General features: G+C 40.2%; 1 protein-coding gene across 1 annotated transcript in view; it reads left to right on the top strand.

The window, feature by feature from the left end:
- Nucleotides 1-22289, top strand: part of ANO4 (anoctamin 4) — a 309704-nt gene that overhangs the window by 221682 nt on the left and 65733 nt on the right. The window contains exons 9-13 of the mRNA XM_032493545.1: nucleotides 7736-7842; nucleotides 13106-13161; nucleotides 15643-15764; nucleotides 18948-19082; nucleotides 20146-20242. Coding sequence (XP_032349436.1) covers nucleotides 7736-7842; nucleotides 13106-13161; nucleotides 15643-15764; nucleotides 18948-19082; nucleotides 20146-20242 — 517 coding nt within the window. The remainder of the gene's footprint in view (nucleotides 1-7735; nucleotides 7843-13105; nucleotides 13162-15642; nucleotides 15765-18947; nucleotides 19083-20145; nucleotides 20243-22289) is intronic.

Genomic DNA, 22289 nt, shown 5'->3' with positions numbered 1-22289 from the left:
AAGAGACAGACTCTACCTCTTGATGGAAGAAGCAAGAAATTCACATCACAAAGGGATGTGTATACAAGAATGGAGGAATTGTGGCAATTGTTTGCATTCCATCATGGTCTTCCCTCTGGCATATAAATTGTTCACATTTCTCCCACAGAAAATCTGTTCATTCCCATTCCAGAATCGCCAGTGATCTCATCCCAATATGACATTAGGCCCAAAGTCCGGGACCTTATGTTCCAAAATTAGGTTCGGTTAGGGATGGGAATCCTTGGAACAGCTCTTCAGATGTGGTTAGTTCTTCTTGAACTGGAGACTGGTTAATGACAAAGACAAATTAACTGCCCCCTACGTTTCCAACAGGCAGTGAGGGGAGGTGGGCCCAGCATAATTACAGCAGATGTTTCCATTCAGGATGGAGAGGAACAGAAGCAGAGCAGCTCTGTACTCCTGGGACCAGAAACGTGCCTTGGCTAATGATCTGATTCTGTCTCCTACTCTGCCATATGCCGTAGATGTCTAAATTTATAGAAGTCAGTGTGGCTGTAAATCTAAAATAATTATACAGCACCATCTATAGGTAGTTAAATGCTTCTTGAGAAAGTTTCCACTTGAAGTTTTAAACCATGGAGATGTTTATACCTTGGAAGATACTTGTTTATTTTATCAATCTCAGAAATTCCATAAGGTAGGTATTAAATGAAATTTTAAAAACCCTCTTCATTGACTTTATTTTCCCTGAAGTAGTACCACGTACAAAGCAGAATTGTAAGATAAAACTGATTTTCAGAATCATTAAGTTAGGAAAAAAAGGTAAAATTTATCTGTAACATAATCTGATGATTTCTGTGACATTCAGTGGGTCTCTGGGTGATGGAGAACACGTGGTCTGATTATCTACTTAGGCCCTAGATTAGAGAACAAGGTAGTCTGAGCCCTGCTGTGATAGGCCTGCAGGAGAAGGGGGGCAGTCAGTAAACTTGTAGACAAATTTCTCCCTACTCCCACCCCAATAAAAAGAAAATTTAAAGTAAAACATAAGAAGAAAATAAAACAAGGTAATCAAATACAGAGGAAGTAACTTGTGGGGCAGGAGAGTGACTGTCCTAGCTAGGATGGTAAGGACACGACATTTGAGACCAAAAAGTTGTACAAAAATCTAGGAACTGCATGAGCAAAAGCCCTAGGCTATAGTAAGCTGGGTCTTTTTCCAAGGATGGAAAAAAAGGACAATGTTGCTGGTTTACAGTGAGCACGGGGAAGAGGGAGGGAGGTGAGGTCATTGGTGTAGGCAAGAACTAGACCACGTAGGAGCATTAGGCCATGGAAAGGAGTTTGGGCTCTATTCCAAAACCATGGGAAGTCATTGAAGAGTTTTAAGCAGAGGAGGGATAAGATTTTATTTATGTTTCAAAAAATTGTTGCTATGTAGAAAAAGAGCTAAAAGGGGGAAGAGTAAAATTAGAATAGTTATGAGGCTATTGCAGTAGTCCTGGAAACAGCTTTGGTCTCTCTAAGCAAAGACGGTGGGAAGGGATCAGATTCAGGATGACATTTGAGAAGATGAACCCAAAGAACTTGATTGGATATTGAATAGGAGAGAAGGAGCATCAAGGATGTATCTAAAGTCTGTGACTGAGAAATTGGGTGTGCAGCAGTGCCGTTTTTAAGATGAAAAGACCACAGGGAAAGTAGGTTTTTGTTCTACAAAGGTGCAGATCGGAACTGCTGTCTGAGACGTGGTCAGTTGGAGTTGTCTAGACCTCAAATGTGTGGAATCAAGTAGACAGTGGGATATAGAATCCAATTATTTACCAGCTGGGGTTGATGATCTGCTTTCTAGTTGTTTGTTTGTTTGTTTTTCCTGAAGTCTGGGAGGGTTATTCCTCCAGCTTCTTTCTTTTTCTTCAGTATTGCTTTGGAAATTCTGGGTCTTTTGTGATTCCATCTAAATTTTAAGATTATTTGTTCCAGCTCTGTGAAAAATGTCCTGGGTAATTTGATAGGGATTGCATTAAATCTGTAGATTGCCTTGGGCAGAATGGCCATTTTAACAATATTGATTCTTCCAATTCAAGAGCATGAGATAACTTTTCATATCTTTAAGTCATCTTTAATTTCCTTAATCGATATTTTGTAGTTCTCCATGTGTATTTAAGTCTTCACCTCCTTGGTCAGATTTATTCCTAAGTATTTTATTGCTTTGGATGTGATTTTAAAATGCATTGTTTATTTTCTTTTCCTGCTATTTTATTGTTAGTGTAAGGAGATGCAACTGATTTCTATATGTTAATCTTGTATCCTGCTACCTTGCCAAATTCTTTTGTCAGCTCTAGTAGCTTTTGTGGGGAGCTTTTAGGGTTTTCTATATATAGCATCATGTCATCCGCATATAGTGACAATTTTACCTCCTTTCTTCCAATTTAGATCCCTTTTATTTCTTTTTCTTTCCAGGAATGTATTGAATAGAAGTGGTGAGAGTGGGCATCCTTGACTTGTTCCAGATTTTAGTGGGAAGGCTTTCAGTTTTCATTGTTGAGTATTATGCTGGCTGTGGGTTTGTCATAAATAGCTTTTATTATATGGAGATATGTTCCCTGTATACCCACTTTGGTGAGAGCATTTTCATTGTTGTAGAAATTTTTATTCAACAGTACTGGACTCTAAGTAATTCAAACTAACGTAACTGTGAAGAAACTGTAGTCTTCTCCTCATAGCTGTAGCCTAAGAGGAAAGTTTAGGAATAAGGAATGACTTATTACCTGCTCTAAAACGGACTCACTTAATAATCTGACTAATTAGCCCCAGCTCTAACAAGCACCTTTCCCCAATTCATACCCTTGAATGTTGGGGTGTTTCTCATTTTATCTAATAAGAATAGAGACTCCTTTGAAGAAAGGAACTGGGTTCTTTCCACTTTTGCATTCCCATCAACAAAATACACATGTACATAAGATCCATGTCCCTTCCCATCTTCCACCCACCTCCGATGTAGCACCCTCAACGCACAGTGCTTTGTACAGAGCAATCAGAGTGTTTGCTTGTTAAACAACTAGCATGTTGCAATACTTTTAATGCTGCTGTGGACAGTTGGCCACAGGAGAACTTATCAATAAAGAGTAAATAGTCATGGCTCCAGGAGGTCTGTAGTTTAACCTCAGTTTCACAGTGTTTCTTTTCCATTTCCTCCCTTCTAGAGAAAAGAAGACCGGGAGCCTCCCCAAGTAAAAACTGAGAGCTGTCCTCCTCCAGAGAAGGCAGGAGGGCACAGGCCCTGGAGGGGAGTCAGCAGGAGCTCAGGCTCAGGTCTGCCCGTTAGTGAGCAGGTCAGCAGCGCCTTCCTCACAGGGCAAGATGGGAGCATCCAGAAAGCCCCCTTCACACACACATGCACACAGGCAGACCTGTGCATCCAGCAGCTCCTTTGACAAATGAACGGGAAGATTGGGAGCGAGCATTTGGTTTTTGAATCCTTCGTCAACACTTGCTAGCTGTATGGTGTCGGGCATATTACATGATCCCTCCAAGGGGTATAATGCGGAGACAGATGTTTAGAGCCTTGATCATATGGTTGCTCCTCTACCAATTCAGCAGTTTATTCCTCTCCTCAGCACTGAGAGTGAAAGTAAGAGCTGACCTAGAACGGGAATTGCACTTTCAGTTTAAATTTTCTGTTTTCTAATATCTGGTTTTTATAGGTAGTGCTTACTTACGATAAAGATTTCTTAAGTGTGTACAGTGAAGTTCCCTGCACACCTTTCCAGGCACCTAGTCCTTCCCAGAGGCCACCAGTATTTCCAGATGTCTGTTTCCTTCCATAGTCATTCTGCGCATGCACAAGCAGACGTGTATCTGTGTACTTCCCTGTGTGTGTATGTTTTCCTCTTTGACACAAGTAACTATATGACTGTTTTGGACCTTGTTTTTGCCCTGTAGTATCTCAAAGATTTTTTGTATCTACACTGAGCCTCCTTAATCTCTTTACAGCTGCAGAGTGTTCCATTGCAGGGCTGTACCATTATTTGTTTATCCTCTCCTCCACTGGTGAATTATTTAGGTCATGGCCAGACCTAATTTGCTATTATAACACATGCCACAGTGAACATTCTTGTACATCTGTCACTTTGCACATGGGTGAGCATATTTGTAGCATACATTTCTAAAAGAGAAGTTGCTCAGTCAGAGATGTAATGAATAATTTTGATAGGCCTGGTCAAGGTGCCCTCATAGCATTTTTACTTGTTCGCTGCCTCGCCAGCAATGTATGGAAGCAGAGCTGAATTGCTAAGCCTGAGTGGAGCCCTGATACCTCGGAGACTGAGCATCAGGTGTTACATTTACCAAAACAGCTCGGCTTACATGGTGTGTGGTTCACACGTGTATGTGTTTGTGTGTGAATTCGTTTGAAGAGGGTTGTTTGGGCTAAGTGGCCAAGAAAAGCAGGAGACCCGGGATACAGGAAATCATCACTGTTCCTTCTCTTAGCCCTCCAGCTTGATGGAGTGACAGAGAAAATGAGATTGCTCCACACCCCACAACAAGGTTCTTAGGTGACATGGAGAGAACGATTCGTGTGGTGGCTGGAAAAATGGAGTGGGTGGAGAGATTACCAGGAAGCAGGAATAGAGGCCAGGGTATAAAGAGATGAGATTTAGTTTCACAGCCCCCCATGTTAACTAGGGTGCTCTGGAAGATCTCATTAGTTCTCATTTGAGCCAACTTTAAGGGCTTGGCACCTGCCAAGCATTGTACAATACTGGAAATAGAGATGCACATGGCAGTCCTGGCCCTAAGGAAGCTCATACAGAGAAGTTAGGCATGTAAGCAGACAAGTTCTATATAATGTTACAGAAGCAACGTGATGATGACAGCTAACCCTGAGCTAACCGCTTATCAGATGCCAGACAGTGGGCTGAGTCATCTCACCAAATTCTACAGAAACCCATGTATGAGAGTGATTACAGTATTATCCCATTTCACAGATGAAAAAACTAAGACCCAGAGAAGTTGAGGAATGGTCCCAACACCACATAGTAAGTGACAAAGCTGGGATTTAGATTGAGGTTGGCCTCACTTCAGTCTCAAGGGAAAGCGGGAGTGATGTTGAAGCTAAAAGTTCGTCTCCCCCCTTCATGAAATGGTTCTCTGCTTCCTTCTCTTTCCACAGCACCACATTATTTTTCAGGCTGGGGGTGGGAGGTCAAGAAAGATTGTTGGAGGGAGATGTGACCTGAGCTGAGGCTCTAAAGATGAGTAGAAGCAAGAAGAGTGTTCTAGGCAGAGCAACTCTTGGGCTGATCCCAAGGAGATCCAACCTCCAGGAGTCAGGAAGTTTCTGTCACAGGGAGGCAGGTTAGTGGAGTGGGTAAGAAGACAGCCTCTGGGGCCAGACTGCTGGAGTTCCAGTCTTGGCTTTGCCCCTTGTTAGTTGAGTGACTTTGCATCACTTAACTTCTCTGATTCTTCAGCTGTAACCTGGGACTATCAAGTGCTTACCTCCTGGGTTACTGTAAGGATGGAAGGAGTTAACACACCTGGAGCTCAGAATAGTGCCTGGCACCTGCCCTGTATGTCTGTTCCCACTGTGGAATCTCCAGGATCCAGGTACAACCTAGACATAAGGACGAGGAAAACAAAATTTTGAAGTTCGTCTGTGGTGCTTATTATGGAGAACTATTACAGGAGCTCACAAAACATAATGTGATGCTATAAAAGGAGAAGGAAGCAGAAAACCATTTAATGGAGGAGGGACATGGGCTTTTAGCCTGGAATCTCTTGTCAAGCATGGTCTTGCTTCTCAGCTGTCAGTTATCTGAAATGTGAGTCAAAAATGGGCTTTTTTATTTGTTGTCTACTTTTTAATGACATCTTTATTTGGTATTAAAATGTAATGATCTGTCTCAAATAAGGTGAAAAAGCAGAGGAGGATAAAATAAAAGGAAGTGCATTCGATGTTTAACTGTCAGTTTTTTTCCTCTTTCTCTTTGAGGCTGTAAAATGTTTTCAGAGCACCCTGGAGAAAATCAGGATAAATGCTGTAGCTTTCTCACTCCCCCACATAGCACTCATTTCTCATCCACCAAGTCAAAGTACTTTTTTCTAGAATAATAGTCTACAAGAGAATACAAGAGAAGTAGAAATGAGAGAAAAGGATTTCTCCAGAAGATCGGTTCATGTGGTTTACATTTTGTCCTCAGATTCCCTGGCCTTTGTCTCCTTCCTGTGTTATCTGTAACTGACATTCCCAACTCTGTTCCCAACTCAACCCCGTGCCTGGCCTACCTTCTCTCTAAGCCACTTTTATATCTTCCTTTCATTTGAGCACCTCCTAAGAATTCATCTTCTGCCAACAAACAAACAAAAAATTAATAGCAATTTTCCCACCATAAATGTGCAAACCGTCACTTACTGCTGTTGTAAAGCCTGCACCTGTACTGTGTACCAGCCTCTCACTAGATCCTGGGGCTGCAGACCTTACTGTGATTCAGACTTCCGTCCTGAATGAGCTCACAGTCTTGGTGGGAGAAGGGCATGAACAGGAAGTTGAGTCGGCTCGTCTCTGCCGTACCACCATGTTCTCCTTCTTTGTGGTGTCTCTTCTCACCGGACTGTGAGCCTCTCAAGGACAAAGATTTTTTCTGTTTTATTGACTTCAGTTAAACATTTGCTTGATAAATGAATGAAAACAAATGACAGTACAGACTGATCAGTAAATGGATGTGTTTGGAAGATAAGAAATAGCTTAGGGGAGAGAGTGCTGAACTCCTTGCAGGGCAGAAGTGCAGTTGGAGGGGTGGGGAGACTTGCTGAGGGAGGTAACTTCTGAGTTGGGTTTTGAGAGAGTTGGCTGCCAACATCAACATGCTTTGCATGGTATCCAGTCCATGCAGAGTTCCCAATAAAAGTTTGCTGAGTTAATAAACTTTATGAAGCAGTTATACTTACAGTATCTCTAATATTCTACCATTTAATGCATTCCTGGGAGGGGAAGAAATGGCCATGTCATGCTGGATTATGTGGTCCTGGAAGCGCTGTCTGTCACCTGGAAAACCTCAGTAGGATAGGAACACCTACTAGAAACCCCAGTGTTGTGGTGTGTGTCTGTATTTGAGTCTTGTGAGAAACTTCTGAGGCTGGGTGGACCGTTGGCTGAGAGAGAAAACCATCTTAAGTACATGCTCTAGAAGAGGGGTGTCCCATCCAGGGGAGAACATGAGAAAGAATCAGACACAGTTTGTAGAGACTTGCCTCTCACCTCACCCCTGAGCCCGACCAGAGCTCATTATCTAACTCCTATGTCCACCATCCAAACTGGTTCCAGATATTAAAATTCCCAAAATAAACCACATGGTTATGACATGAGAGGGGATGAAGTAGATGACAAAAGGAGAGAAAAACAAAATGAATTTTTAGTTCAGTTTATCTAACGGCCTTACTGAGAAAAAAAAAAAAAAAACAGGATATGAAGCTTAGACTTGCTGTTAAAAGTTTCTTAATTCTATTTAGCTCCAGTTCTTTCGTGATACAGTGATGTAAACGCTCAGGAGGCTGGGAACCAAAACTGCTGAGATTTGTTAGCTTCTTGCCTCTGGCGTGATTTCTGGGCGCTCTCGTGCTTTTCCAGACATGCCATCTCTGTGACAGGCTGAAGACACCTCTCTCTGAGTCACATCAAATTATATCAGTGGTTAGATCCCTCACCTCCACTCAATCTTCAACTTGTGTTTTCAATTTGTGTTTGCAGCTTCATCATACACAACAAAGACACTTTCTTCAACAATGCCACAAGGAGTAGAATCGTACACCATATTTTACAAAGAATAAAGTATGAAGAAGGGAAAAACAAAATTGGTAAGTAGCATATTAGTATAACAAGCTCCCTTTGGTTGTGGGGGATTACAGACTTTTCTCTTTGATGTTATTTAGTTGATATCAATCCTAGAAATGCTCATCATTTATGAAACCTCTAACTGTATACTCCCTTAGTGGATAACTCACAAGTGTAGTATCTTAATAGCATCCTTAGATCTTTTTTAAAAATAACATGTTATCTCATTGATCTAAGATCATGAGAAATTCACTCAATGCAGCAAATGTTTATGGAAAGCCCATGCTGTGCCAGGCACCGGGCTGGGTGCTGGGGAGATGAGCACAGTTCTCTCCTGGAGTGTATGTTCAAGAAGTTAGAAACAGACAATAGACAAAAAGTAAATACAATACACAACATGAAGAAAATCAAAATGGTTGATGTTACAGAGATAGACCAGTAAGGAGTGGGAGAATTCAAGCTGAGATGGAATGGTCAAGGAAGACTTTACTGAGACACTGAAATTTGAGCTGAAAACTGAATGACAGGATATATAACCAGGAGAAACAGATACCTAGTCCAGATCTGAATATACCTGGATTAGTATGTTCAGTGAGAGTCAGTGCAGGTGGCTGTGATGAAATTGAACCTGATTCAGGGTTTTCTTGACTTGGTAGGGTTGTGGGTTAGCACATCCTCACACCCCCTGCAGCAGCTGTCCACCCTTGAGACATCCTCTCCATAACGTCCTCCCTGACACTCCAGCTCGAAGGAATTCTTCCCTCTTCTGAATCCTATGGCAGTTATTTTTGGGGTGTCTATTTGATAATCGTGTGCAATTCTTTTATTATCTTAAATTATTTATTTTCAATGACATTATGAAAATTCTACCAACTAAAGAGAACCACTGTTAACATCTTTGTGTGCTAAGTAACTTAAATATTACACTAGTTACTTTTTTCATTTTTATTCCTTATTTGACCATGTGATTTTTGAACAAACTTAGGATGTACTACACGTATTTTTTTTTTATCATACTCTTCTCAATTAACATTGTATCAGGAACATACTTGAAAACCAGTGAATGGAAGTGAAATGATTGTGGCAGTAGCTATTCTGGATTACTTCATAAAATGCATCTTATTTTTAAAAACAGTACCTTTACTAATATTGGTATTATAATACCAGCACACCTCACAAGTCATTATTACACACTAGTGTGTTGAGAATCTGCAGGTAAAAACTGCTAGTCTAGATAGTAATCTCCTCAGTTGTAAATTGCCTTATTTGTCTTTGTCTCATCAATGATCAGTGTCTGGCATATAGTAGGAGCGCTTGCTGAACTGAACTGAAAATCTTTAAACGTGATCACTGTCTAATCATCAACATTCTTATGCAATCAAAAACTGTGTACAGTGAGGCCATATAGCAATTACTGTGCTTAATTTTGCATCTAAAATGTGGGCTATTTTTCTTAGTCAAGACGGAGACAAAAGAGGAACAGAGACAATGATTTTTAAATGTTCTGAAAAACCACAAGAAGTGTAGTATTGTTTCTAGTAAAAACTGTTGTAAAAGTTTCTCTTATTTGATGAAAAAAGGAGAAATTATTCAAGAATCTCATTGCTTTGAAAATCAGTAATGAAGAACTGGAAAAGTATCTAATTAGAAATAACCAATCACATAGTAAATTATTAACCTACAATAAATATTAATACAACGTGAAAATCAAATTTGTTGAAATACATTTTTAAAAAGAGCAATGAATAGATCAACAAAGATTTATTTAACAATATAAATGCGTAAAATAAATCTTGAAATTGATTTGTCTTTTCAAAATTGGTGCTCAAAGGAAAGTAAGTAAAGTGACAGGCTTGAAGTATTAACTTTCTCACTTTGAAAGACTGATAAATTTTGATAAACTTACAAAGATCACCATCAGAAGTCTCTTATTAGGTCACTGTGATTTTTATTTTTTCTATTGTCTGGGATATTTGAAGATGAAATATGTAGAATTCTTAAAAGAGACACTAAGAAATTAAAGCTTTGTACACAATCAATCATTTATTCATTCATTTCAAAGGTATTGAGGGCCTCCTGTGTGCTAGACAAAATACAAAGCCCTATGGATATATGTATTTCAGATGCTTTGTTTAGACATTTAGAGTTAATGTCAAAGCATCTTAAAATGCTGTATTATGTTACCATAATTAAAAGCACCTAAACACTGACTGACACTCCATCAATAGAAAGTGAATCATTGCATGTTCCATTTTCCAGTTAGGCTAAGCCTCTGGACTCTAACCAGGATCTAAAGCATAGAGAACTTATCCATAAGCCACTTGAGAGACATCCTTCCAGTTATCTTCTTTTAAATACACCTTAGGAAGTAGTGACATTCTTAATCTGAAAGAAATTTTAAAGACCAACACTTTATACTTCCACTTCTGGTCGCGATGGAGTAATAGGCACAAGATTTACTGTCCCACCTGAAACAATCAAAACAAGAAAAAAGAATGTATGAGACGGCTATTTTCAAGGCACTGAACATTGGGCAGCCAAGGACAGGAATCCCTGAGAGACAGAAAATAAACGAAGTGAGCTGTACAATCGCCCAGCTTACTACCTTGAGGTAGTTTCTAGGCAGCAACACAGGGAGGAAGAACCCAGGCAGAACCTGGTAGACTCCCTAAATTGAAAAGATGTTGCTGAGAGTCCAGGAAGACCACGGCAGCTAGAGTTCACAGAACAACATATGAGAAAGCTGAGAGCTCCACAGAGAACCCTGAAGATCTGCAGAGGGCTCCCCAGGTACGTATTCAGCAGAGTACTGATTAGTGCACATGTCAGGAAAAACCCAAGGCCAGAGAAAGACAATCCAAAAGGATTTCCTATGGGATTGGAACACCTCATGATTATCAGAGCGTTGGATGTAAATAGTCTAAAGGTCCCAATGCAAAATTTAGAAGTTAGGACATTGAATAAAAAAACACAACCTAATTTTTCTGCTCCCTCAAGAAACACTCTTTTAAATATAAAGACACAAATAGGCTAAAAGTAAGGATCAAAAAAGAAACACCATGCTAACCGAAAGAATGCTAAAGTGCCTATACTGATATCAGACAAAATAGATTTCAGAGCCAAGAATATTGCCAGGGATAAAGAAGGCCACTTCAAAATGTTGGAGTCAACTCATCAGGAGGACATAATCCTACATGTTTATGTGCTTAGGAAGAGAGCTTCAAACTACATGAAGCAAAAACTGATAGAACTGCTAAAAGAAATAAACAAGTCCACAAGTAGTCAGGTTTTAATATCTCCTTCTCAGTAATGAATGGAACAAGCAGACAGAAAATCAGTAGGGATTAGAGGACCCGAAGAGGGTTTAGATGTTTCCTCAAGCTGAGAAATTTGAAACAACAGGAACTCCCTCTCTGTGTGGCTGGTTTTGATGAAGCAAGCTGCCCTGAGTGCTGTAGCTGCAAGGAAATGAACTCTGTCAACAACCCAGGGAAGCTTGGAAGTGGATCTTTTCCTAGTCGAGCCTCCAAATGAGAATGCAATGTGGCCAAAACCTTGACTTCAGCCTTGTGAGATCCTGAGCAGAGAACTTAGCTAAATCATGCCTGGATTTCTGACCAACAGATGCTGTGAAATAATAAATGGATATTGGTTTTAGCTACTACATTTCTTGCAACTTGTTACAGTGATAGAAAACTAATACAAACCTCGAGCTAGGCTAATCAGGAAAAAAAGAGAGAAAACACAAATTTCCAGATTCACAGGAATAAGAGAGGTGATATCACTGTAGAAATTGAAAGGATAATAAGGGAATATTGTGAATAATCTTTTGTCAAATTTAACAACTTAAATGGATAAATTTCTTGATAGATGTAAATAATTGAAATTCCTCCAAGAAGATATAGGTTACCTGAATAGCCCTATATATATTAAGAATTTGAATTTGTATTTTTAAATCTTCTCATAAAGAAAACTCTAAGCCCAGATTGTTTCACTGGTGAATTCTGTCAGGCACTCAAGAAAGAAGTAATGTCAGTTCTACACAACTTTTCAAAAAAACTTGAAGGTTGGAGATTAGTTCCCATTTTATCCTATGAGGGCAGTATTACCCAGGTACCAAAACCAGGCAAAGACAATATTAGAAAAACTACAGATCAATGTCCTTCATGAATATAGATGCAAATATTATAAACAGAGTTAGCAAATCAAATGGAGAAGTATGAAATTGTACAAGCATGTAAGAAAACAAGTTTGGCAGTTTCTCAAAAACTGAAACATAACACCTACCATATATGGTCTAGCCATTCCACCTCGATGTATTTACCCCAAAGAAATAAAAGCGCGTGTCCATACAAAGACTTGTACACAGATGCTCGTAGCAGCACTATTTGTAATAGCTCAAGACTATAAACAACCCACATGTCTACCATCAGGGGAACAGTTAAACCGTTATGTATCCACATGATGAAATACTACTCAGCAGTAAAGAGAAATGAGCTACAACATGGGTACATCTCAAAATAATTATGTTGAGTAAAAGAAGTCATATAAAAAGGAGTAACTACTGTATAATCCCATTTCTGTAAAACTGTAGGAAATGCAAAGGAATTGACAGTGATAGAAAGCAAGTCGGTGTTTGCCTCGGAGGTGGCATAGGAAGGAACAGGAGATTACAGAGTGACATGATAACACCCTGGGAGCCATGGACATGTTTATTGCCTTGATTGTGCTCATGGTTTCATGGGTTGATACATAAGTAAAAACTTACCAAATTATATGTTTTAAACATGTGACATTTGTTACACGTCTGTTATGCCTCGATAAAACTTTTTTTAAGTCCACATATCCAATATCCCTACCTCATTTTATGGGTGAGAAAATTGAGACTTGAGGACAAGAGGACTTTCCAAAGTCATACCGCTAGTCCAGTGCAGAGGAGTTAGGCTTGTCCACATTGAAGCTTCTGGATGAAAATAGGAGAGTTCCTGGGGGAAAATGTTTTTTGATGCGAGTAATTCATCCACTTGTCTCAGTACACTCCCTTCTCTATGCCAGGCGCCATGCTAGGTGTGCTTCATTGTTTTGTTTCTGTTTGAAAACCTGATTTCCCAGTCCTTGATTCCAACTTCCTAACAGATAGCAAAACTTTTTTTCCTAACTGTTGGTGTCCCCAAGTGGTTTTGAACCACTTTTGAAAATCTAGATTGTTTTCTCCAGAAAGAACCACCCCAACATTAGTCTTACATTGTGAGGATTTAAACTCACTGGACTGTTCTGTTGTTGTAGGTCTGAATCGCTTGCTTACTAATGGCTCCTATGAAGCTGCATTTCCTCTGCACGAGGTATTGTCCTGCCTTTTCTCCGTCTCTGTCAATTCCTTGTTATTAAATCAGCTTCTGGGAACAGTCATTGAGTTTGTTGATATGACATTTGTTCAGAAGGAACTTAATTTGTTCAGTGGGTAGTTATGGAGGGCCAGCTTGCATTGTGACATCTCTCCCTCAACACAGATTTATTTCTCCATGTCTTTTTATTTAATTGCAAGAGTACTTCAATCAAGAGTCACTCGGCATGAATTTAGAAGAATAGCTGAGGGACTTCAAGTCATAAAATTAAAGAGGCATTGAGAATTTGCATGAGGCACCAGACCCAGGGGGGAAATGTTTCTGAAATTTATCATCTCTGCAACAAAGAAATTTATAGGTAACCCTTCAAGACTGGGAGGAAGACCTCTTGCAAAGTCTCTGGTAACTAAAGGGAGATAAATGGAAATTAATAGAATTGTATTGCATTAACATTGCTCATTTAAGATGTATGAATTTTTATGTTCTCCTTATTTACCACATGGTCTTTGTCATATATAAGGATTTTTGTAAACGTAACTGTGATTACCCTTAACTCTATTTTTCCCATTAGATCTTGGGTCATTTAACCCAGAATTCTCTTTGGGCATGGGCTTTCAGGGACATAATCGTCCTGATTGGTAGAGGTAATTGTCATCTTCATGGCACTGAGCTCCTACTCCGTACCAGTCACGGTCTGACATAGAATACACAGATAACTGTCATAGCCCATGTCCTCTAGGCCCTCACACACTAGCCAGGGTGAAACTGCTGTTAGAGAGATTTTCAAAACAATCTATTAACAATGTTAACAGTTGGACAGTTGAATTTGGAGGACAGTTCCAACTATCTGCCAATGGCAAGCCTTTCCAAAATATACTTCTTATTTGACTTGTGGTGTTTCTTCTCTGGATTTTAAACACCAGGAGGGTGGAAAAGGTAATGTAGCATTTTAAAAACCTTATTCATTAAGAAAACTAGAGGCTTTGGTCTGAGACCTTGTTTACAAATGGCCATGAAACCTTTTTGGAATGAACCTTTCATAGGACAGAAGCAAACTTTTTTTGTTTATCTGTGAGGAGTTTTTGTGAGAGAGATAACGTTTGTTTATTAATTTTTTTAATGGAGGTGCTGGGGCTTGAACCCAGGATGTTGTGCACACTAAGTGTGTGCTCTACCACTGAGCTATACTCTCCTCCCACCAGGACAAAAGCAAACATTCTGAGAGGTTTTCTGGAGTCACATACGGATGTTTCTGAACACTAAAGACAGATTTTCTCCAAAGCATCACGTTGCTGCCTGTAGTGTTATTAGTTGGCCTTGCCCCAGAAAAGGTTTCAGTAAGAACTGAACCTTCCCACTGCCCAGCCCTTGCCCACAGTAAGGGCAATGCCTGAGCAGTGGAAGGTGGACAGAGAAGTATCTGTGGGTGGTGGGCAGGAGGGTGTCTGAGGAGATGCAGCTGTGAAAACCCAGAGTAACTCCAGGCCTTCTCTGTGGTTTTCACATCTTGTTAAAGTCCTATATTTTATGAAAGGGAACTCCAAATTAGTCATAGCAGCTTCAGTAATAACATAATCGCTCTTCTGACTTTTTGCTCTCAGTTTAACTTGATTATATTATTTAAGCACATAACAACCTTTAGAGGCAGGAAGGGCAGCTCTTGTTGCCTTGTTTTATGTTAAAAATTTAAATAGAGGCTTAAAGAAAGGCTAGCCCACCTCCAGTTGTGGAGTGAGTTGGTGATTGAGCCGAGACTAGAACCTGAGATTCTTGTCTCTCAGGCCTGTTCACTTTCCAATAGAAAGGACTTCTCAAGTTAAAATGTCAATAATTAGTTCACCTCCAGAAAGTACCTTTTCTGTTTGTAAAACTAGCACTGCCACTAACTGACCTTAGAGGACCCCCACTCCTCTGACCCACGGTCTCCTTAGTTGTTCCATGAGGAGGTCGAATTAGATTTGATTTGTTGTAATTTTGAGGTGACTTACAACTCTTACCTTCTAGGGTTTTCCTTATAGACAATGCCTCGGGGCCAGGTTACAACCATGGCTGTTCACTATCTTGAGACAAGTGCAAAAGAGAACTAATGAGTCTCCGGCCTGGCCTCTGGGCAAGGTGCTTTATCATTCAAACCGCAGAAGGAACCTAATGAGGCACATGTTAGTAGTTCCATTATGAACTGAGAATCGAAGGCTCAGGGAGTTTAAGATCTCCTGGCTAAACAGGAGCAGACCTGGATTTGAACTCAGCTCAGACATGCCTGATTTTAGCAAGGATGGGCATTTGACTTCACGGCATTATCAACAAGATTATGTCCAGAGCAACTAATCAAACTGCTTTTCCTTCAATGGGGTAGATCTGTTTTTTTCCCTCATATCACCCTTAGTGCTATTCCTGCCATAAAGACTAGTGTTACTATCAGTTTTTCCTTTGGCTTATATGGGTATTACCTCACTGACAGTGATGTTTTTATCACAGGGAAGTTACAGAAGTAAAAACTCCATTAGAACCCACGGGGCGGTAAACCACCGACATCTGCTCTATGAGTGCTGGGCCTCCTGGGGGGTGTGGTATAAATACCAGCCTTTGGATCTTGTAAGGTGAGTTAAACCAGCTGCAAATATAAAGCTTACATAGAATGATTAGGGCAGACTGTCAGCTGGGACAAGCCAGTATTGGAGAAAACACAGTCCAAGGTGCACAGCTGTCACTCAAATCTGACTTCTTCCCAAAAGGGCAGCTCATCAGAGAGCACAGGTCATTCTTGGTAAACCTGACCTCCCTCTGATGAGGCTGAAGTGTCCTCTAAGAGGGCCTTAGAAGGGGCATGTGAGATCAGCCAGGACTCCCACAAGATTCCGTAAGAAGCTCGTCACCCATGTGACTGTTACTGACAAATTATCAATAACAATTGGAGAGAGGGGACACTGCTTACATATATTAGTGACAGATGGAATGTTAGTTACTATTAAATAAGTAGGAAATATAAGGTGCTGTCATTCTAATAAATTTCAGGCTTATTTTAATTTTTATTTAAAACTAATAACCTTCAAAGATTGTCTTAATTCCGTAGGTCAAAAAAGCACATCTGCTTTTAACTCATGATTGCAGTGAAAATGCATATTTTCTTTAACCTTCTGTATATGCCCAGCTTTCTGCCGTGGTGGCATTATACTCTGACATCTCATTTATTTAGAGGCTGATTATTAAGATTGGGGAGTAAAAATTCACACTTGGTGGATTCCTTATTAAAAAGAAAGTCATGTCTCATTTCCTAGACTAGCTGGATTTATTTCACTTTCCCCAAGTCCTTAAAAAAATGAGCCCAGAGGAAAATGAAATAATAAGACAACTCACTTTACATTTCGTCTCCCTGGGCAGTCGTTCTTCCTGCCAGAGTCCTTGCAACAAGTGTTTACTCTGTTGACCCCAGGACATTTATGAATTGTGCCCCACTCTTTGTGTAGGTAACAAGTGATCCAGATGATCTGGATGAGTGGAAGGTATTTTCTGAGATGAGATCATTTGCCTTTGACCAGTTTATATATATAATAAAATAACAGAAAGAAAAATCAAAGCAAATTCTCTTCCCAGCCTCAGTCCCACGTTATAGGATTACATTGATTAAAAATCACAGAAGATTGCTGCAGGCAAAACAGCTCCCATCCATGACAGTTTCTTCATTAAGATTGTGCAAATTTTCAGCGAGTAGTCATTAACTGCTCATTGTGTCCCTAGTACAATGCTAAGTACTATTAGCAAAGACACACAGAAACCACGGTCTCTGGCCTTGAGAAATGCAGTTTCCTTCAGGAAAACCAACCCTGCAAACTTGAGAGACTAGAAACCAACACGAGACTATGCATAATTTGGCAACATGGAGGCCAAAAGTTTTACAACAATTAGGAAAAATGGAAAGGGTGAATATGGGTCAGTGCCCCTATGGAAAGGTCTGGAGAACTGAGCCCTGGAAGAGTAGAATGAAGGAATCTCATCTCTTAAATAGTTATTTTCCTATCAGTTTTGCTTCCTCCATCTTGCCCACATCTGACCAAACCCCCAGCACCTCCTGTGCCACTGCTGCTGTCTTCACCAGTGACCTGGACTCTGGCTGTTCGTCCCTGCTGGGTCTCCCTTTTTCCTCTCTCAACCTTCCACTCCATTCTCCACCCTGAAGACAGAGTGATCTTTTTGGAATGTGAATCTGGTCATGTCCCTGGATTGGCTAAAACCTTCTCGTGGTTCTCCATTTCCCTCAGGACAAAGATCAGTGCATTCGGCATGGTCCACAAGGCCCATTAAGGCTTAGCCTCCGCCTGCCTCATCGGCACACCTCTTGTTATCTGTGTTCCAGCCACATTGCCCTTATTTTACCTGATCCCTTCTCCCCGAGGGTCTTTGTATATTCTATTCCCTCTGCTGGAAATACTCTATCTTGTCCCCAGCCCCACCTAGTTAACTTTCATTCTTCAACATGATAGTCACCTCTTCAGAGAAGTCTTTCCTGACCTTTCTACATACGCATATAGCATTATGTTCCTCTCCTTTGTAGCTCTTTTCCCAGTTTTGTAATTATGAATGTATTTCTTTAAGTGATTGATGTGTGTCTCCTCTATCACCCTCAAGCTTCATAGGAGGAGGAACCAAGCTTATTTTGCTCACTGTTGCGTTCTCTGTACTTAGCACAGTATTTGACACATAGCAGGTATTTTTTGTTGAATAAATATATGTGTATATGAATATATGTTGGAAAGGGGAGGGAAAGGTTTCTGTTGGGACACAGTAGAAGATGGGAAAAATAATCCCAGGCTTTCAGGAGCCATTGGGCACTCTAGGAGGAGAAAGCAGCAGACAGTATTTGGAAACAGATGGTCAACATTTGTTTAGAATGAGAATAAAAAGTAGACTGTTCCTCTATTGGACTAGGAAATAATTAACTTCTAAGTTATGAAATGTAGCTGTTGAAAGTCATAGAAGGCATAATAATGATGTTTAAGAAAGAAAAGAAAAACCAAGAAATTCCCTGGATACTTCCAAACTTCACAGGGCACCAAGCAGGCTGGTTAGTCTCAGAAAAATATTTACAGAGATAAATGTCGATGCCTGGAAAGAGTCATCACTTAAAAGGGGAAGTTGCTCTCATTATTGATTCCTGTCGAATCTCAGTAATTAAAGAGTTCTTTTCTTTTTTTTTTTTTTAATGGAAGTACTAGGGGATGAACCCCGGACCTCGTGCATGCCCCCTACCACTGAGCTATATACCCACACCCCCTTTCCTTTCTAAATAGCTTATGGGTCTAGCATTGTAAACATCTTGTAAAGCTACAGAATATTAAAAGGGATGTTTGACATTTTTCACAGTAATTTTGTTTACTATTTTTAAAAAGTATATGCAATTATAGTACATACATTACAAATAAACTCAGAAATGGCAAAAATGAGATTGTGTTGGCACCAACTCTTCAAATCCCCCTGGTTCCTTATCAGTAACAGTGTCTTATGTAACTTCCTGAATGAGCCGACTTTATTTTGTGTTCCCAGAACAAGCTTGCGTAAGACCATGTTCTTTTATGGAAACGTTCATTTCATTTCTGATACAGAGTAATAGGAAAAGAAATTCAAATCCAGAGCCTAGATTTGGTCAAACGTTCCATTTTCTTGGCTTACTTTGTCCTCATGGTTATCCACAAGGCCACTGCAAAGTAAAATGACTGAACAAAGTGTTAGAATGCCTAACTTTAAATACTTCACTGTAATGTGTAAGGCTGTTGTGTCTTAAACAGGCGGTACTTTGGAGAGAAGATTGGGTTGTATTTTGCCTGGCTGGGCTGGTACACCGGCATGCTCTTCCCAGCTGCCTTCATTGGATTGTTTGTCTTTTTGTATGGAGTTATAACTCTGGATCACTGCCAAGTCAGGTACGGGGAGCTCTGGGTGAGCCTGCGTTTGCTTAAATTTTGAGGTGGGTGTTTGTGCTTTGGGGGTGTTCACAGACCATGGGCCCTCTTAGCTTTTCATTTTAACTAGTTTCTAGTCTCTCCTGGAAAAATTCAAAAGGGTCAGTTCACTAATCTGTCCATCCATTGCCCTTGTGGATGGAAGGAAGCAAAGGTTATGTTTATGGATATATAAGCCACTTTCTGTCCACAGAACGCATCACTTTCATTCACTGTGAAAAGTTCTCTTTCTGACTTTTTCACGTTTTTCTTTCCAGTAGTATTGCAAAATAGGGGGTTAATAATCCTTTTTTGTCAATATGTATTCTCACAAGGACCCTTTAAATCTAAACTGGAAAAACATCTCGCCAACTTGCTGGGGCCTTGGGAATGATTCAGTGTTAACAGTTGTTATCTTGGCTTTTTCACGAGAATATAATTTAAGATATTCATAGAGATCTTATTACAAGGCCGGACGATGATCTTAAATAGCAAATGTGCCTTTTCAAAGTGACTGCAAAAATAAAAGTGAGCGATTGGGCCTTCCACCTACAAAAATATTTTAATTTCTGGGGAAGTTGTTCATGAGATGGACTTTTTTCCCAGAACTAATCCCTAGTATTTCCATTTATTCCTCCATTCTTCACTCTAATTTATCGTGCACACAGCGATTGAGGCTGGCAGTTTTAGTTATCTCATTGTTCCCATCATTCAGGGTGAAACTGCCTCAGACCTGTGCAGTGTTGTGAATGACTTCTGTATAATTGGGGGTCTAACAACCAATATTTTGCTTCATGTATTTTCCTGAGTTTAACTTATTAATATGGAAAAGCCAAGAAACAGCCTCATAAATAAGTAGGTTTATCCAACTATTAAACTGGGCAGGCACTTGTTTACATTAATAACAGAAAAGGCTAAGAAGTTTCTGAGGGCAAAAATTTAATCTACTGAATCTTGTTTACTGGTCGAATATTCTGGTGAAATTGAAAGGGGAAAAATGCTGTTTTGTCTTCAAAAAGTAGTCCTTTTCTGTTCTCTTTTCCAGTAAAGAAGTCTGCCAAGCTACAGATATCATCATGTGTCCTGTGTGTGACAAATACTGTCCATTCATGAGGCTGTCAGATAGCTGTGTTTATGCCAAGGTAATTTCAAATTTGCAGTGTTCTAGGTGGATTGAATTTAACACACACCTTCCTGAGGGACGGGGGTTACTCCATTCTCTCTGTCCTTTCTTGTGTTTGATTCTCAAGTTTACATTGTAGGAGAGACTTACCTTCATCATTCACTGTTTTATTCGGGTATCTTTTTTACTGTATATGTATATTTACAATGTATTGGCTCTGATTATCATCATAAGAAGCAAAGAGCACAGTTGATAGAATCAGAGAAAGTTAGGTTCAAATCTTGACTCTGCACTTTACCACTTGTCAGTGGAGGAGCAAGCTGTTTAACCTCTTCTGAGCCTCAGTTTTGTCATCTGTAAAATGGAGAGCATGATGCTGCTTTCACACGATGTTGTATAAGAAATGAGATAAGATGTGTAATGAGCCTGGCACTTGGCAAGTGGTGAGATCTCAGTAAATGACAACTGCCATCATTTTCCTCCTCTTCATCATCATTATTGTCAAAAAGACCTAGATTCAAGGCTTGCTCAGCTACTTACCACCTTGACCTTGCCCACGTATGGCCTCTCGGAGCCTGAGCTTTCCCACCTCTAGCATGCCGGCAGTGATACCTTCCCTCCCTGCCCCATGGCATGCCATGAGGACCAAAGAAGATAGTATATGTGAAAGTGCTCTGGAAAAAAGCCAGATACATAGCACCATTATGTCTATATGTTATTACGTACCCCGTTTTGATATCTTATTAAAATTTTGAACACGTTCATCAGATTTCTAGAGTTTATTACTTAGGGGCAAGATCTCTAATGCACAGCAGCAGCTAGACTTTTCCAAGACCTACTGCCCATCAGCTTACCCAGATTCCAGACATAAAAGGGGTTGGCAGGTTTTATGTAACCTCTCCAATCCCTGCAGCTTGGATCCATCTAATTATACTGTTGGCATTGTAGAATTTTGTTCAACTTAAGTGAGGGAACATTCGACAGGCAGCCCAGGAGCCCACCCATCCATGATGTCACTGGCACTTCAGGTGGCCAGTCGCTGGGAGGAGCCCAGACTGCAACAGCCATCTGTGGTTTTAGAAAGATTTGGGCTCTTAGTATGTGCTGTGAGGGACCAAAAAAGCACAAAATGCTCTCCCTACCTTTGGAGAACTTATCGATAGACCTGACTGGTTGAGGACAAGTTCAACAGAGTGAGCTTGGGAAATATAGATGAGGAACCAAAAAGTTTGGTCTGTAGTAAAATTTCTTCTTAAAGATCATGAATTAAGCCTGAATGACTCAGGTGCAAAAATCCTGCTTTGGGGGATCTCAGAAGCCCAGTTTTTTTTGGTTTGGGGGTATTTGTTATGTGGAAAGATAACTCCTTGAGCAAAGTTCTCTTTTTAGGAGTGCTATAATAATTCCATAGAAGGATCACCATGAATGGTTTAGAGTGCTCAGATTTTACAGAGCCTTCTTCGGGCAGTTGCCCTACCAAACTGTCTAGAACTAGAACAATAATAATTATAATAATAGGTAGGGTATAGCAATAGCTAAGCAGCCTACGTTTATTATTTCTAATTCTCACAGCAACTTCAAGGTAGGTGATATTATTCCTATCTCACTCGGAGACTCAGAGAGGTAAAAATTGCTTACCTGAGGTCACACAGCGGTAAGAAGCTGGCTTCTCAGTTTATCTGACGGCAAAACAGGTCCTTGGGCCATACTGAGCCACGCAATGTTTAGATGCTGGATTTTGGATTTGATCTTGCCTAGAAACTTGGTAAAGGAGGGCTTAAAAGCCTCAGAATGAAAGAAGTGATGTTATACAGAATCTCCTGTAGAAAAATTTATTAGAATTGCCAGGCTGATTTCATGGGACTTAGGCCACATAGAAATATTGGACCAAATTGGAGCCTGGAGCCAATCCAATCAACGGCTGTTCTGCTCATCAGGAATGAGTTATCCCTGGCCCTTGCGCTTGTAGGGATCAGCCACTCAAATCAAACTGGCTTAAGCATAAAGGGACTTACTGGCTCATTTCAGTGTGAAGGATACTAGAGTAGCTCACACTGAGCACAAGG

The sequence above is a fragment of the Camelus ferus genome, chromosome 12, assembly GCF_009834535.1.
Source record: "Camelus ferus isolate YT-003-E chromosome 12, BCGSAC_Cfer_1.0, whole genome shotgun sequence".
NCBI lineage: Eukaryota > Metazoa > Chordata > Mammalia > Artiodactyla > Camelidae > Camelus > Camelus ferus.
The sequence above is the reverse complement of the archived record's forward strand: the minus strand, read 5'-3'. Positions and strand labels throughout refer to the sequence as shown.